Genomic DNA, 12,835 nt, shown 5'->3' with positions numbered 1-12,835 from the left:
TCAAAAAAAAAAAAAAAAAAAAAAAAAAAAAGATTGAGGGAAATACGATTATTCAGCCTTCCCACCCTTGGTGAGTTGATGCCATCCTAATGATGTCAAACAATTCTCCCAGCTTAGCTTCATTTGATCGTGTCTCATTGCCAGACCTGCACTGCTCACAGTTGTCTTCCAAACTGGCTTTCTTTCTTGCCTGTTACTTGAAAGACACAGGCCAGTTTTATCAGGTCTTTGGATTTGCAGATACATTCGTGTTGTGGACACGATTGCTGTGGTGGTCATTGTCTGGAAAGGCCCTCAGTCTTGTGTCTGTTCTCTTCAGATGTGGAGCACACCGGAGCCACCAGCGAGTTCTATGACAAGTTCACAATTCGCTACCACATCAGCACCATATTTAAAAGCCTCTGGCAAAACATAGCTCACCACGGCACCTTCATGGAGGAGTTCAAGTGAGTACGGGGCCCCTGCCGTCCCGCTTGCTGCAGATGGCACGGGAGAGCCGTCGAGCCGTCACTGCTCAGTTCTTCTTCGGTGCTGGGTTTCAGCCTCCCTGATGCTCACCTGAGCGCTGAGTGTGGGCAGGGGTACGGAATGTCCATGCCTGCGACGTGTTTTGGAGCTGTGGATTTGTCAGGACACTTGGGGAGGGCGTAGATAAATGCTCTCGGATACACCGAGAGGATGCGCTGAGTGTGTTTCAGTGTTTCTGATGATCACAGCGTTAAGCTGTCAGAGTGACAGAAATGAGATGTTACAGCCCTCTTGTATGGTAATCAAGCTTCAGACGCAGAAATGCGTGGAGAACTTCAGATTTAGAAGTTTCATTTAGACAATTTAGAATTGTCATTTGAAGTGTCTGTCTTTGTAGTGCGGCCCTAAACTTTAACTGAGGACTTGAAATTTCAGTGACTGCCTAACCTGGGTGTCAGTCCTTCCATCCCAGTTGTCTGTCAGTGCCCCCGAAAGGGAGACAGGTGCCAGGGCTGGACGCCTGCTTGTCCTTCAGAGGACGCTTTACCCATCCACCCGCACCCCCTGCAGCCGGGTTAGGCCTTTGGTCTAGTTTAAGCTGTCACTCAGGAACTGAGTTCCTTATCAGTCACACGTCCATTGCATTTCCAGCAGAGTAAAGTCTTTAAGTTAATTCTTTGTTTCCATGAACTGCTCTTCGAGGCAGGATTATGTTCCACCACAAGCCTGACGCCACATTAGGAGACCAAGCGGGCCCATGGCGTGGTCTGCGTGGTGCAGACTGGGAGGCTGCCTGGGAGGCCTATGGGCTCCTGGAGGCCCCCAGCCTCGTTCACCAGAGTTCCTGGCTGCACAGTTGTAGGTCCTGCAGTGAGCTGCTTTCTCCCCCACTACCCTGGCAGAGAGTGTGGCAGACGTAGGGCCAAGCTGTGCACGTCACCACCAAGTCCCAGCTCACACCCTGCCTTCTCAGTATTGCGGTTCCAGTTTTCCTCCAGTGTCTTCCTTGTGACGAGGAGCGGCTCTGTCAGCTGATTTATCTGACCTGTGCTTTCTTTGTGCGGCCGCGGGGCAGGGTGGGGGTCTGCAGTGACATCCTCTCTGCTTAGAACACTGAGGCGGCCAGCGGAGGGGCCAGGGAGCCTGCTCCCCAGGCCGGAGGAAGTCATCGTTTGCTGGTTTTCACAGTGTGACTCCTGCTCTTGCCAGACGTAAGCCGCTAAGGGAGTCAGCTCACAGCATTCTGGACGTCTTAGCAGTTGGCTCTCGTGAACGGTGCAGGGTGGCTCCAATGCGCCACTTGCGTGAGCTTGTTGTCACAGTTCATTAGAAGGAGATCAAAACCTGGAGAGAGCTGTGGTGGTCCTGGAACTCATCTCCAGCTGGCCCGTGCCGAGGAGGGCGATGGTGGTCCTCGGGAGGAGGCTGGGGTCTCTGGAGCCTGCGGACGCTTGACCACGTGCCCTGCGATTGCCTCTCCAGCTCCGGGAAGCAGTTTGTCCGCTACATCAACATGCTGATCAACGACACGACGTTCCTGCTTGATGAGAGTCTGGAGTCCCTGAAGCGGATCCACGAAGTGCAGGAAGAGATGAGGAACAAGGAGCAGTGGGAGCAGCTGCCCCGGGTGAGCACGGGGCCGGGGCGGGGCCAGGGCTGGGGCCGGGGCCGGGGCCGGGGCCGGGGCCGGCTGCTGCGTGGGCCGCACCTGGCACTCCACCTGTGGCTCGGCAGCATCACCAGGATTGCCCTGCCTACGGGCTACCCAGTGCGGCAGGGAGAAAAGACAGCATTTTACCTGAGGTTAAGAATTAGACCGAGGGGCCAGTGCTGTGGTGTCAGGGCTGGGCCTCCGGGTGCCACTTCCAATCCAGCTCCCTGCTGATGAGCCTGGGAAAGCAGCAGAGGATGGCCCAAGTGCTTGGGCCCCTGCACCCACGTGGGAGAGCTGGAAGAAGCTCCTGGCTCCTGGCTTCGGCCTGGCCCAGCCCCAGCTGTTGCAGCCATTTGGGGAGTAAACCAGAGGATGAAGGATATCTCTATCTCTCTATCTCTCGCTCCCTCTCTCCCCCTCCACCCTCCAGCTCCCCCACCTTCTCTCTCTCTAGCTCTGCCTTTCAAAGAGTGTTTTTGGAGAAGAACTTTTATTTTCTGAATGTATAAGATTTGTGAAAGCAGCTAGGACATAATCTGTTGAAATCTGGCTGCTGGACAAGAATTTGACGATGCGGTCGTCTGCACTCTGCTGTGGAAACCACTCGGGGTTCTGATGGCGCGTTTTCCTTTCAGTTGGTCTTGGGGTTTTTGGTTTGTTTTATTTTTAAGATTTCATTTATTTATTTATTTATTTGAAAGGCAGAGTTAGAGTGAGGGAGGGGAGAGAGCGAGCTTTCCACCTTCTGGTCCACTTCCCAAATGGCCGTAACAGCCGGAGCTTGGCCAGGCAGAGCCAGGAGCCTGGAGCCCCATCTAGGTCTCCCACGTGGTTGGCAGTGTCCTGAGCACCTCAGCCATCTTCCACTTTCCCAGGCACATTAGCAGGGAGCTGGACCGGAACAGAGCAGCCAGGCTGCAGCTGGCACTCACGTGGGATGCTGACGTCTCGGGCGGTGACTTAACCTGCTGCGCCACGACATTGGCCCCTGGATTGACCTTGGTGTTTCTATTCAGTTGTGTGAGCAGAGAGGCGGCCTGCTTGGCCAGGCTCCAGGGACACTCGGGCTGTGTGTGGGACAAGTAGCCCGTGCCCAGCACAAGGTGCAGCAGTCTGGCTGCTTCCTCAGGCAGTTTTGGGACCTTGACAGCTACTGGGGACTTGATAGATTGGTTCACTCCTTCCTGGTGTTACCAGACTCAGAATCAGAACTGCTCTCCAAGAGGGGTTCTCCTGCCGAATGGGGAGGACTGTTTCCCGGGAGCGTTCTTGCAGCCACAGTAGCGGGAGTTCTGACGTCATGGAGACATTAGTGGAAAGCTCTCACCTACGTGTGCCGTGTTCATGAGAGTTTGACACCTCGTGTGGCCACACAGAGCTCACGTAGGGCTTTGGGGCTTCGACCAGGTGTGGGAGGGCTGGCTTCCCCAGACCCACACCCCCACGCTCCTGGAGCCCCTGGTTGCAACACTGAGGTTCTCTAGCGAGCATCTTTTTTCTCAACACTGTGCCGTACCCACCAGCATCCATCCTGCCCCCCCCTGTATCCACCTCTTCTGCCGCCTGCCACTGTGCCCTAGCTTTCCCCTGAAGCTCCTGGCTCCTTAGGCGGGGACAGACTGGCCGAGCACCCCCGCCTCCCCATCACAGCCCTGAGGCTCCCAGAGCTGCCTCCTGGGCCGAGTCAGCAGTGCCAGCCCTGGTCTCCTGGCCCCTTCCCGTCATGCTGGGAGGCACATGAGGCAGAGGTCACAGAGCCCCAGCGCTGGTGTCCAGGGTGACCTGGGTTTGAGAACTGCACGGTGGCTCCAGTCATCACTTGGGTTGCCACATCCCCAAGTCGGAGGGCCTGGGTCACGTCCCGGCTCCTCCACTACCTGCTGCACTTCCTGGGCAGCAGGGGACGGCTCAGGTCTGGGTCACTGCTACCCGCGGGGAGGCCGGGTGGAGTTCTGGGCTCCTGGAGTCAGTCTGGTCCAGTCTTGGCTGCTGCAGGTGTTTAGGCAAAGAACAAGCAGACGGAAAACAGTGCTCGCTCTTGCTCTCTCTCTCACGGCCTTTCAAATAGAATAAAATGATGAGGGCTGAGTCAGGTTTCTCGGGGGAAATGAGCGTCCCTTCTCTAGCACCAGAGTGTGGCAGGGACGTCCTCTGTGCAGTTCACGTCCTGCATTCTGCATGGAAGTTGATGGCACCTTAGCACGAGGAAACTGGGCCTCGTGGGTGTTAAATGATGAGCCAAAGGCACATGCCTCCAACTCCTAGAGTTCTGGTGCAGCGTGCAGCACAGTCGCCTCTTGGCCGGTGCTGTGGCACAGCAGGTTAAGTTGCGGCCTGTGCGCCGGCATCCCATATGAGTGTTGGTTCGAGTCCTGGTTGCTCCACTTCGATCTAGCTCTCTGCTGATGAGCCTGGGAAGGCAGAGGAAGGTGACCCAGGTCCCTGGGTCCCTGCCACCCACGTGGGAGACCCAGAGGAAGCTCCTGGCGGTAGCCTAGCCCAGCCCTGGTCATTGCAGATATCTGGGGAGTGAACCAGCAGATGAAAGATATATCTCTCTGTCTCTCCTTCTCTCTCTCTAACTCTGTCTTTCAGATAAAATAAATAAGTAAATCTTAAAAAAAAAGAGGTAGCCTCGCGATCTGCGAGATTTGCCGTGCTGGGCTGTGGCCTCGTTCGTGGGGCGTGGACTCTGATCGCACACTTTCCCAGTCGGAGCCGGCTGTGGTTTGCCCTCCCGTGTGGCATTCGGCGGGCAGGTGGCCGGTGCTGAGATTCACTTGGCTCTGTTCGTGTTTCCTAGGACCAGCAGCAAGCCCGGCAGTCCCAGCTGGCCCAGGACGAGCGTGTGTCCCGCTCTTACCTTGCCCTGGCCACCGAAACCGTGGACATGTTCCACATCCTCACCAAGCAGGTCCAGAAGCCGTTCCTCAGACCCGTGAGTAGCCCCTGGGGCGTCTGTCCTGTCTGCCGGCAGCCACTGCCCAGCTCAGTGTTGAAACCTGGGAGTTCAGTGTCACGGTCACAGGTGCAAGGTGTCCTGTACTGATCCGCTTCCCAGTTAGGCTGATCGACGCCCAAGGTTCTCTGTTGGTAGACGAAGGGACAGCCTCTCTAATGTCACTCCACAGTGTGTGCAGTCGCTCCCAAGATGACTTCGTGCACGGTGTGCTTAAGCAGCACCCTGGATCGTTAATGCAGAAGTAGGACGTATTTACCAGCACTGCTTCCCTCCCATGTGTTTATAGGAGAAGGATCAGGTGACGTGGTTGGAAACTGGAGGACGTGGACTGGAGCAGTTCTCTTAGATGTAGGTTTGTTAAGCTTAGGAAGCCAGAGATCAACGAGAGCCGTCAGGGTTCATGGTAGATCAGGGGTGGTCAGTGTTCGACCTTGACACGATTAAGGTGGCGCAGGCCCTGTTTCTGAAAGCGAAGCTGAGTGACATAACTGCCGCGGCTGCCTCAGTCCCCCGGCCACACGGCAGCGAGGGACGCACCCGGCGTCGGAACCGTCTGCTGTGTGGAGAGGGGTTTCTGTTACCAGGGGGCTGGTGTCCGCTGACTTTCTGTGTTCCCACTTCTCTCCATCCACGGCTGAGCTGTGTGCGCTCGAGGGAGGGGCTCCTCCTCTCCTTCCCCTTCCACCTCCCACCCCCTCGGCCAGAGCGGAGGGAGGCCTGACCCCCGAACTCGCTGGCTGCCTCGGAGGAGGCTTGCCCAAGGGTCCGCCTCGCGGCTCTCCGTGAAGGGCAGCTCAGAGGCGCGGTCTCCCGCGGCCTCTCACCTCGACGACTGAAGCCCTCGGTGGAGGCCGCAGCTGGCGCAGGCAGTGTCCTACCAACCCTGACTCTGGACCCGGCTTCCTGGTGACAGTGCTAGTGGAAGAAAGCAAACTGTAGCAGCCGGAAGCAGGATTACCAGAAAGCGGGTTTTTAGCTCTGAGTTCTTCATTTTGTAAAGGAAATGATTGAGAACTTGGTATCTTCACTTCAGTTAAAATAAACTTTTTTCAAGGCCTGCTTGTAGACTCGAGCCACGCCCAAGCACCCCGGCCATGCTCCGTGGCCCCCAGTCCTGCTCCCACCTCTGCTGCGATGCTGCTGTGTCCTGCCCTGCCCTGTCTTCACCTTCCTTACCACCTTGCTCAAAACTCTGCGGCTTCAGAAACCTCAGCGTGTGTCCCATCCCGAGTCCTGTGTGTCACACTCGTCGACAGCCAGAGACAGGAAGGAGTGCTTTGTGCAAACCTACATTCTTGAAAAGCTGAGCCTAAGCTAAAGTTCGTGTGCCCCCAGTCATTGCATTTCATGAAAACCTGTTCCTGCCGTGTTCACTTTTCTGCTCTGAGCCAGGCTACCTGTTTGGGGTTTGCTTAGCGCACTGCCTGGGCCCCGTGTCGCCTGGAGTTGCTGTGGGTCCGTTACTCTGACTTTCTAGCTGTCTTGCTGGCAAGATTTACAACTACTCAACATCCATTTTCTCTTCTTTGCTTCTGTCCTCTCTTTGTACCACACACGTATCAGGGACACCCTGGTAAAATGATACACACACTGGTGACCCAGGAACAGACGCAGACATTTTTATGACAGTAGGATTATTCACATTTTCCCATTTCTACCTGTTTCTCAGTGCATTTGGAGTTTTATAATGAAAAGCATCAGAGTGAGAAACGGCCGGCCTTTTGTTGCTACTTATAAACATTGCCAGCTGCCACACTGCCTCGAGGGCTGGGGTGAAGGGGCGAGCACTTGCCTGCCCTGCCGTCCTTCCTGGGCCGTGCCGCGGAGCGCGTGCGCCGGGTTTCTTCCTGTCGTTCATGGGATGGGAGCGGGGGTCTGGGCAGCATGACTCGTCTCGTTGTCCTGTCCTTTCCTAGGAGCTCGGCCCCCGCCTGGCTGCGATGCTGAACTTCAATCTTCAGCAGCTCTGTGGCCCCAAGTGCCGCGACCTGAAGGTTGAGAACCCTGAGAAGTACGGCTTCGAGCCAAAGAAGCTGCTGGACCAACTGACGGACATTTACCTACAGCTGGACTGTGCGCGATTCGCTAAGGCCATTGCCGACGACCAGGTCAGCGCCGGGGTCGCAGCCCCGTCAGAGCGGGCGGGGTTCAGGCGCCGGACTGCGCAGTTTGTGTCTCAGACCCTGTGCGCGTGCGTCTGCGCCCGGGCCTGCGCTTTCCCGCCTGCCATTGTGGTTTGCATTTGCCCTTCGTAAATGGCAGTGGTGACCGCGGGGGCCGGGGGCTCGCCCGCGGTGAACGGAGACGGTCGGTCACTTCCCTTTGAGGCCGAGGAGCAGATCGGGCTCCCCAAGCTCTCCACTGAGTTACTGGGTTTTTTATTTTTATTTTATTAATTTTTATTTATTTGAAAGGCAGAAAGGAACAAATAGATCTAGTTTGCTGCCCAGATGACCACAACAGCCAGGACTGGGCCAGGCCAAAGCCAGGAGCCGGGAGCTCAGTCCGCTTCTCCCGCAGCGTGGAAGGGCCGCAAGTCCTCGCGCCGCCACGGCTGCCTCCCAGGGCCTGCGTTACCAGGAGGCTGGAGCTCGGGGTGCCAGGACAAGAATCCAGGCACTGGTGTGGGTGTGGGCAGCCCAGGTGGCATCTTAGCCCCACACCAAATACCAGTCCCTCCACATCTTGCTAAGCACCTTATTCAACAAATCCATTCCATTCCCAGAGAGCCTATTCCCAGGGAGTCCAGACCTCCTCAAGGCGCCTGTTAGTGCTGCCTTTATTTTTATAGTCTCCTGTAACGGCACCTGTAGGGTTTTGTTTGTTTTAAATTTGTATTCATTGACTTGAAAGGCAGAGCGACAGACAGAGAGAGAGATCATTCATCCTCTGGTTCACTCCCCAAATGCCCAGGCCAAAAGCGAGGAGCCCAGACCTCCATTCAGGTCCCCCAGGTCTGTAGCGGGGCGCAAGCACTTGGCCATCATCTGCCGCCTCCCAGGAAGCACGAGCAGGAAGCTTCCCTTGAGAGTGAGGAGCCAGGGCACACAGAGGCTGCGAGATTGCTCACGGTCACGGCAGGTAGCCCGGGACGGGTACAGCGTTAGTGTGGCCTTACCTGTCCTCCCGGCCTCCCCACTCCCTACCTGGCATGCCCAGAAAGTCTTGCGCCTGTTTCTGGGTCTCCACGTTCATCCCACTGCTTATCCGAGTGTTACTTAAGCCTCAGGCTACTCATCAGGAAGCGCTGTAGAGGCTGCCTCACTCGTATCTCACCCAGAGGAGTACTGTTGGGTAGAAGAGTGAGGGTACTTTTTTCTAAGAAAAAAACTGCCCTTTGGTTTCTGCTAATGCTTACTACACTGCTGTATCTCAGATGCGGACTTACGAGCCAGCTCACTGGTTACAGTCGCATCTTTTGGGGAATGGAATGGCTGACGTTTTCCGAGGCTAAGTGCTTGTTACCGCGAGGAGGTCGTGGTGAGGTGGTCTCGGCCGTGGCGTTGGCAGCGCCCCCCCCCAGCTCCCTCTGTGATCCCCGTGTGTTTTTGCCCACCCCACACTTTAATCTTTGACCTGGCTTACCTGGTCCGTAGTAAATGGAATTTTTCTGAAGTATTTATTGAATTACTCTAGCGATTTAGCTTTCAGAAACTCTCCTAGGGATCCAAGAGAGGGCCTTTAGAGTTACTGCCAGCCCAGCCCCAGCGGCCCTTGCCCCTCAGTTGCGTGGTTAGTAAGGGCCTGGGGGTGTGGAGGGGCAGATGGAGCATGTGCACTTAGAAACTGAAGTTAAAAATAAAAACCTTGGGGGCTTGTGTGGTGGTGTCACGGGTAAAGCCACTGCCTGCTCCACGGGCTCGCGTCTGGCTGCCAGGTCGAGTCCCAGCTGCTCCGCTTCCAGTCCGGCTCCCTGCTGATGGCCTAGCAGAACAGCAGAGGGCGGCCCTAGTGTTTGAACTCCTGGCCACTCACGCAGGAGACGCAGGCGAAGCTCCTGAGCTCGGCCTGGCCCAGCCCTGACCATGCAGCCATCTGTTAGGTGATTTTATACAGGATCTTACGCATTTTAAGGCTGTGGGGGCGGGGGAGACCACAGATGGCTCGCTCTTCGGCTGTTCCCGCTGCTTGTGCCTGCCACCTGGGATACATCCCCCTCTCACGTCGCCTTTGCTCGTCCGCAGAGGTCCTACAGCAAAGAACTGTTCGAGGAGGTGATCTCCAAGATGCGGAAGGCGGGGATCAAGTCCACGATCGCCATCGAGAAGTTCAAGCTCCTGGCCGAGAAGGTGGAGGAGATCGTCGCCAAGAACGCCCGCGCGGAGATCGACTACAGCGACGCCCCGGATGAGTTCAGAGGCGAGGAGACCCCCTGCCTCCCGGCCCTCCCTCCCGGCCGTGCCGTCGGTGGTGTTGGCACACGCTGGAGCTGCTCTCTGAGAGCTGGGTCTGACACTGGCCTGGTTGTAGCTCGCAGCCCTGGAGGTTTGGACGGCAGCAGAAAAGCGCTCCTCCCTCCCGAGGGGCGCACGCGGCAGCGAACGCGCCCTCATCTGGTGCCGGTTTCCTCCCACTCAGGGGCCCTTGGATTGCTCCTTGCTGGGAGGAGGGCGTGGCCGGTTGCAGGCTGTATTCGTAGGTGACGTCTGCGCGCTGTGTCTCTGCAGACCCTCTGATGGACACCCTGATGACTGACCCCGTGAGGCTGCCCTCTGGCACCATCATGGACCGCTCCATCATCCTGCGGCACCTGCTCAACTCCCCCACCGACCCCTTCAACCGGCAGCCGCTGACCGAGAGCATGCTGGAGCCAGGTAGGGGAGGGTGCGGCCAGGAGGAAGCCGGCACGGTCATGCTTCCAGGGCTAACGGGATGGCCGTTGAGCAGAGTGCCTGGGTTCATTACTCAGGATCCCAGCCTCCTGCTGTCGCACCCCTGGGGGGGCAGCAGGTGATGGCTCAAGAACTTGGTCCTGCCACCCACGTGAGAGGTTCAGACTCAGTTCCAGGCTGCTGGCTTCCGTCTGGCCCTGCCCCGACTGTTTGAGGGTGTTGGGGAGAGAACCTGCAGCCAGGCGATCTCTTTCTCTGCCTCTCTGCCTTCCAGACGCAGTGCACTGGGTGGGCACTGGGACACTGCACCCCATGTCGCAGGGCGTGGGGTCGAGCCCACCTCCCCTGGCATCTGGCCTCCTGCTGACGGGCCTGGGAGGCCGCAGTGGTCACTGCTTGGAGCTCCTGGCCCAGTCCCAGCTGATGCGCCGGGGGAGTGAGTCACTGTCTCGCTTTAGCTTTCAAATCAATAAGTAAATAAAACTTCGATTTAATGAAAATATTTTTTAAAATCTGTAAAAGGAGAGATGACTCGAGAAATTACCACATCTGGAAACTAGCCAGCGTAGAGCGCTTCTTGTGGGAGAGGCCCGGGCACCCTGCCGCCCCGGCCGGCCGCCCCGCACTCGCTGCGCGCTGACCCTGCCCGCCTTCCTCCGCAGTGCCCGAGCTGAAGGAGCAGATCCAAGCGTGGATGCGCGAGAAGCAGAACAGCGACCACTGAGGCGGCCCGCGCCCACCCTCTGCAGAGCGGCCGCGCCCTCGCGCCCTCGCGCCCCCAGTGACCAAGCGGCGGCGAAGGCGAGGGCCGCGGATGGGAAGAGGAGCCGGTTCCTGTACATATATTTAAGGGACGGAGCGGCCGCGTCGTCGGAAAGCCGGGCCCTCCGCCGAGCCTCCGTGCAGAGGCGTGGGCGGCGCCCCTTCCTCCTCGTCCTGTCCATTGATTTGATTGTGATTCGATGACCCTGGACACGCTGCTGCTAGCCTCGGCGCACGGCCGCGGCTCGACCCCCGCTCCTGCCCCGCCCGCCACGCACGTCCCTGGGAGAGAACTGTGCCTGCGTCAGAGTGTTCGTCCTGGGCCGTATTTTTATATCACAGTCACATACTTGTTTTTTTAATTGGTGTTAGATGACGTGATTAATAAAAAAGAGGCAAGATATTTTCAGAATTTGAATTTCAGGTTTTTTTTTCCTTTGGAAATGTCCCTTTTGGGTTTGTTTTTCATTTTCGTTTTTTTTGTTTTTGTTTTTGTTTTTTACGCTCAGCAAAATGGAGAGAATCCTGGCGCTCTGGTCCTTGGCGTGGGCCCTGTCTGGGAAGGCGGGGACCCCGTGGCAGTGCGGGGCGGCCGCGCAGGACTTAGGGTTTTTTGGGGGGAGGGACAAGGGTTGGTTTGAGAGCTGGAAGCCTCTTCTGATAAGCTCCTCACCGCTGGCGTGAGTTCAAGCAGGGTTCCTTTTGGGGTTTGGCCTTACCAAAGCGAAACAGGTGCCAGAGTCACAGACACACACACACACACACACACACACACGAGCCGAAGACTTTTTGTATTACCGCTCCCGACTCAACATACTTGAATCCCTGGAACTCCTCCGGGGTACAAGAGGATTTGAAACCGTAAAGTGTTCTGGAGAATTAAGTCCACGAAAACATTCTTTCCATTTTCTTTTCCTTTTCTCCCCCCACAGACAATGTCCTCTGTTCAGTCCCTGACGCTGACTACAATAAATGGTGATACACGCCCGGAAGCACGCTCCTGAGTCTGTTCTTCGGGGGGCGCGCAGGGGCGGGCGGTGAGGGGAGCACCTGCGGCAGCCAGTGAGGAGCGGCCGTTTCTCACAGTGCACTCTGGCACCCGGGTCATTCCACAGCGTCACGTCCAGCTCTCGCGCCACACTGGCTTCGGTCGTCTGCCTCTGCCCAGTCCTCACTCCGTCCTAGGTCTTAGTGAGGTCCCGCCCATCTCAGTAGCATTTCTTCGGAGCTCTGGGTCACAAAACCAATGCTAACAGCACTTACAGAGGCTTTTTCCTCATGCCCAGGCCATGGTGGTGGTTGGGTTCCACCCTCCAGGAAGACTTGGAAGTAGGCCAGGATGTGGGGTGGGGAGAGGCTCCCCGACTTGTCCAGGGCCGCTGGCTGGGTAGTTGGGAGCAGGTGCCCAGGAGCCAGCGCCTCTGCTCTGCCTCTGTGTCGTGTCCTGCTCTTGAGCACGTTTGGATTAAATCGCTTCTTTCCCTCCAAAATGTATTCCTTATACGACATACTCATTATAGCGATGGAAGTAAGCAAGTGAAGAGAATGAAAATCACCCGCGGACAGGCACAGGGGGTTAAGCCACAGTTTCGGACACCCCCATCCCATATCAGTGCCAGGTTCAAACCCCAGCGACGCCACTTCTGACCCGGCAGCGGGAAGGCAACCGGTGATGGCTCAAGCATTTGTGTCCCTGCTGACTACATAGACCAGGATGGGCTCCTGGCTCCTAGCTTCAGCCTCGAACCTACTTGAGGGCATTTGAGGAGAGAACCTGTGGGTAGAAAATTCTCTGGCCTGGTGCTGTGGTGTAGCCAGTAAAAGCACTGGCTGTGATGCCAGCATCCCATGTGGGTGCCGGTTCCTGTCCCTGCCGCTCCGCTTCCGATGCAGCTCCCTGCTAATGCGCCTGGGGAAGCAGCAGAAGATGGCCCAAGTCCCTGGGCCCCTGCACCCACGTGGGAGACCCCAAAGAAGCTCTTGGCTCCTGGCCTCAGGCTGGCCCAACTCTAGCCATTGTGGCCATCTGGGGAGTGAACCAGCAGATGGAAGAATCTCTCTGTAGCCCTGACTTTCAAATCAATAATAAAATCTTAAAAAAAAAAAAAATCCCACCATGAGCATAGCTTAGTTTACTTTTTACTAAGCTTCCATATG

The 12,835-nt window shown here is 56.9% G+C and overlaps 1 protein-coding gene across 2 annotated transcripts in view; it reads left to right on the top strand.

Moving 5' to 3' along the window:
* The window catches only part of UBE4B (ubiquitination factor E4B), a 129,141-nt gene extending 117,471 nt beyond the window's left edge, over nt 1-11,670 (top strand). For both annotated transcript variants that reach the window (XM_017346595.4, XM_008265943.5), the window contains 7 exons: nt 320-446; nt 1,951-2,095; nt 4,926-5,060; nt 7,001-7,192; nt 9,269-9,443; nt 9,752-9,898; nt 10,579-11,670. In XM_017346595.4, coding sequence (XP_017202084.1) covers nt 320-446; nt 1,951-2,095; nt 4,926-5,060; nt 7,001-7,192; nt 9,269-9,443; nt 9,752-9,898; nt 10,579-10,640 — 983 coding nt within the window. In that variant the 3' untranslated portion in view covers nt 10,641-11,670. The remainder of the gene's footprint in view (nt 1-319; nt 447-1,950; nt 2,096-4,925; nt 5,061-7,000; nt 7,193-9,268; nt 9,444-9,751; nt 9,899-10,578) is intronic.
* Nucleotides 11,671-12,835: the final 1,165 nt, after the last annotated feature.

This window comes from Oryctolagus cuniculus, chromosome 7 (assembly GCF_051225735.1).
Source record: "Oryctolagus cuniculus isolate XC-2025 breed Fujian yellow rabbit chromosome 7, ASM5122573v1, whole genome shotgun sequence".
Classification (NCBI taxonomy): Eukaryota; Metazoa; Chordata; class Mammalia; order Lagomorpha; family Leporidae; genus Oryctolagus; species Oryctolagus cuniculus.
This window is presented reverse-complemented; position numbering and strand designations above follow the sequence as displayed.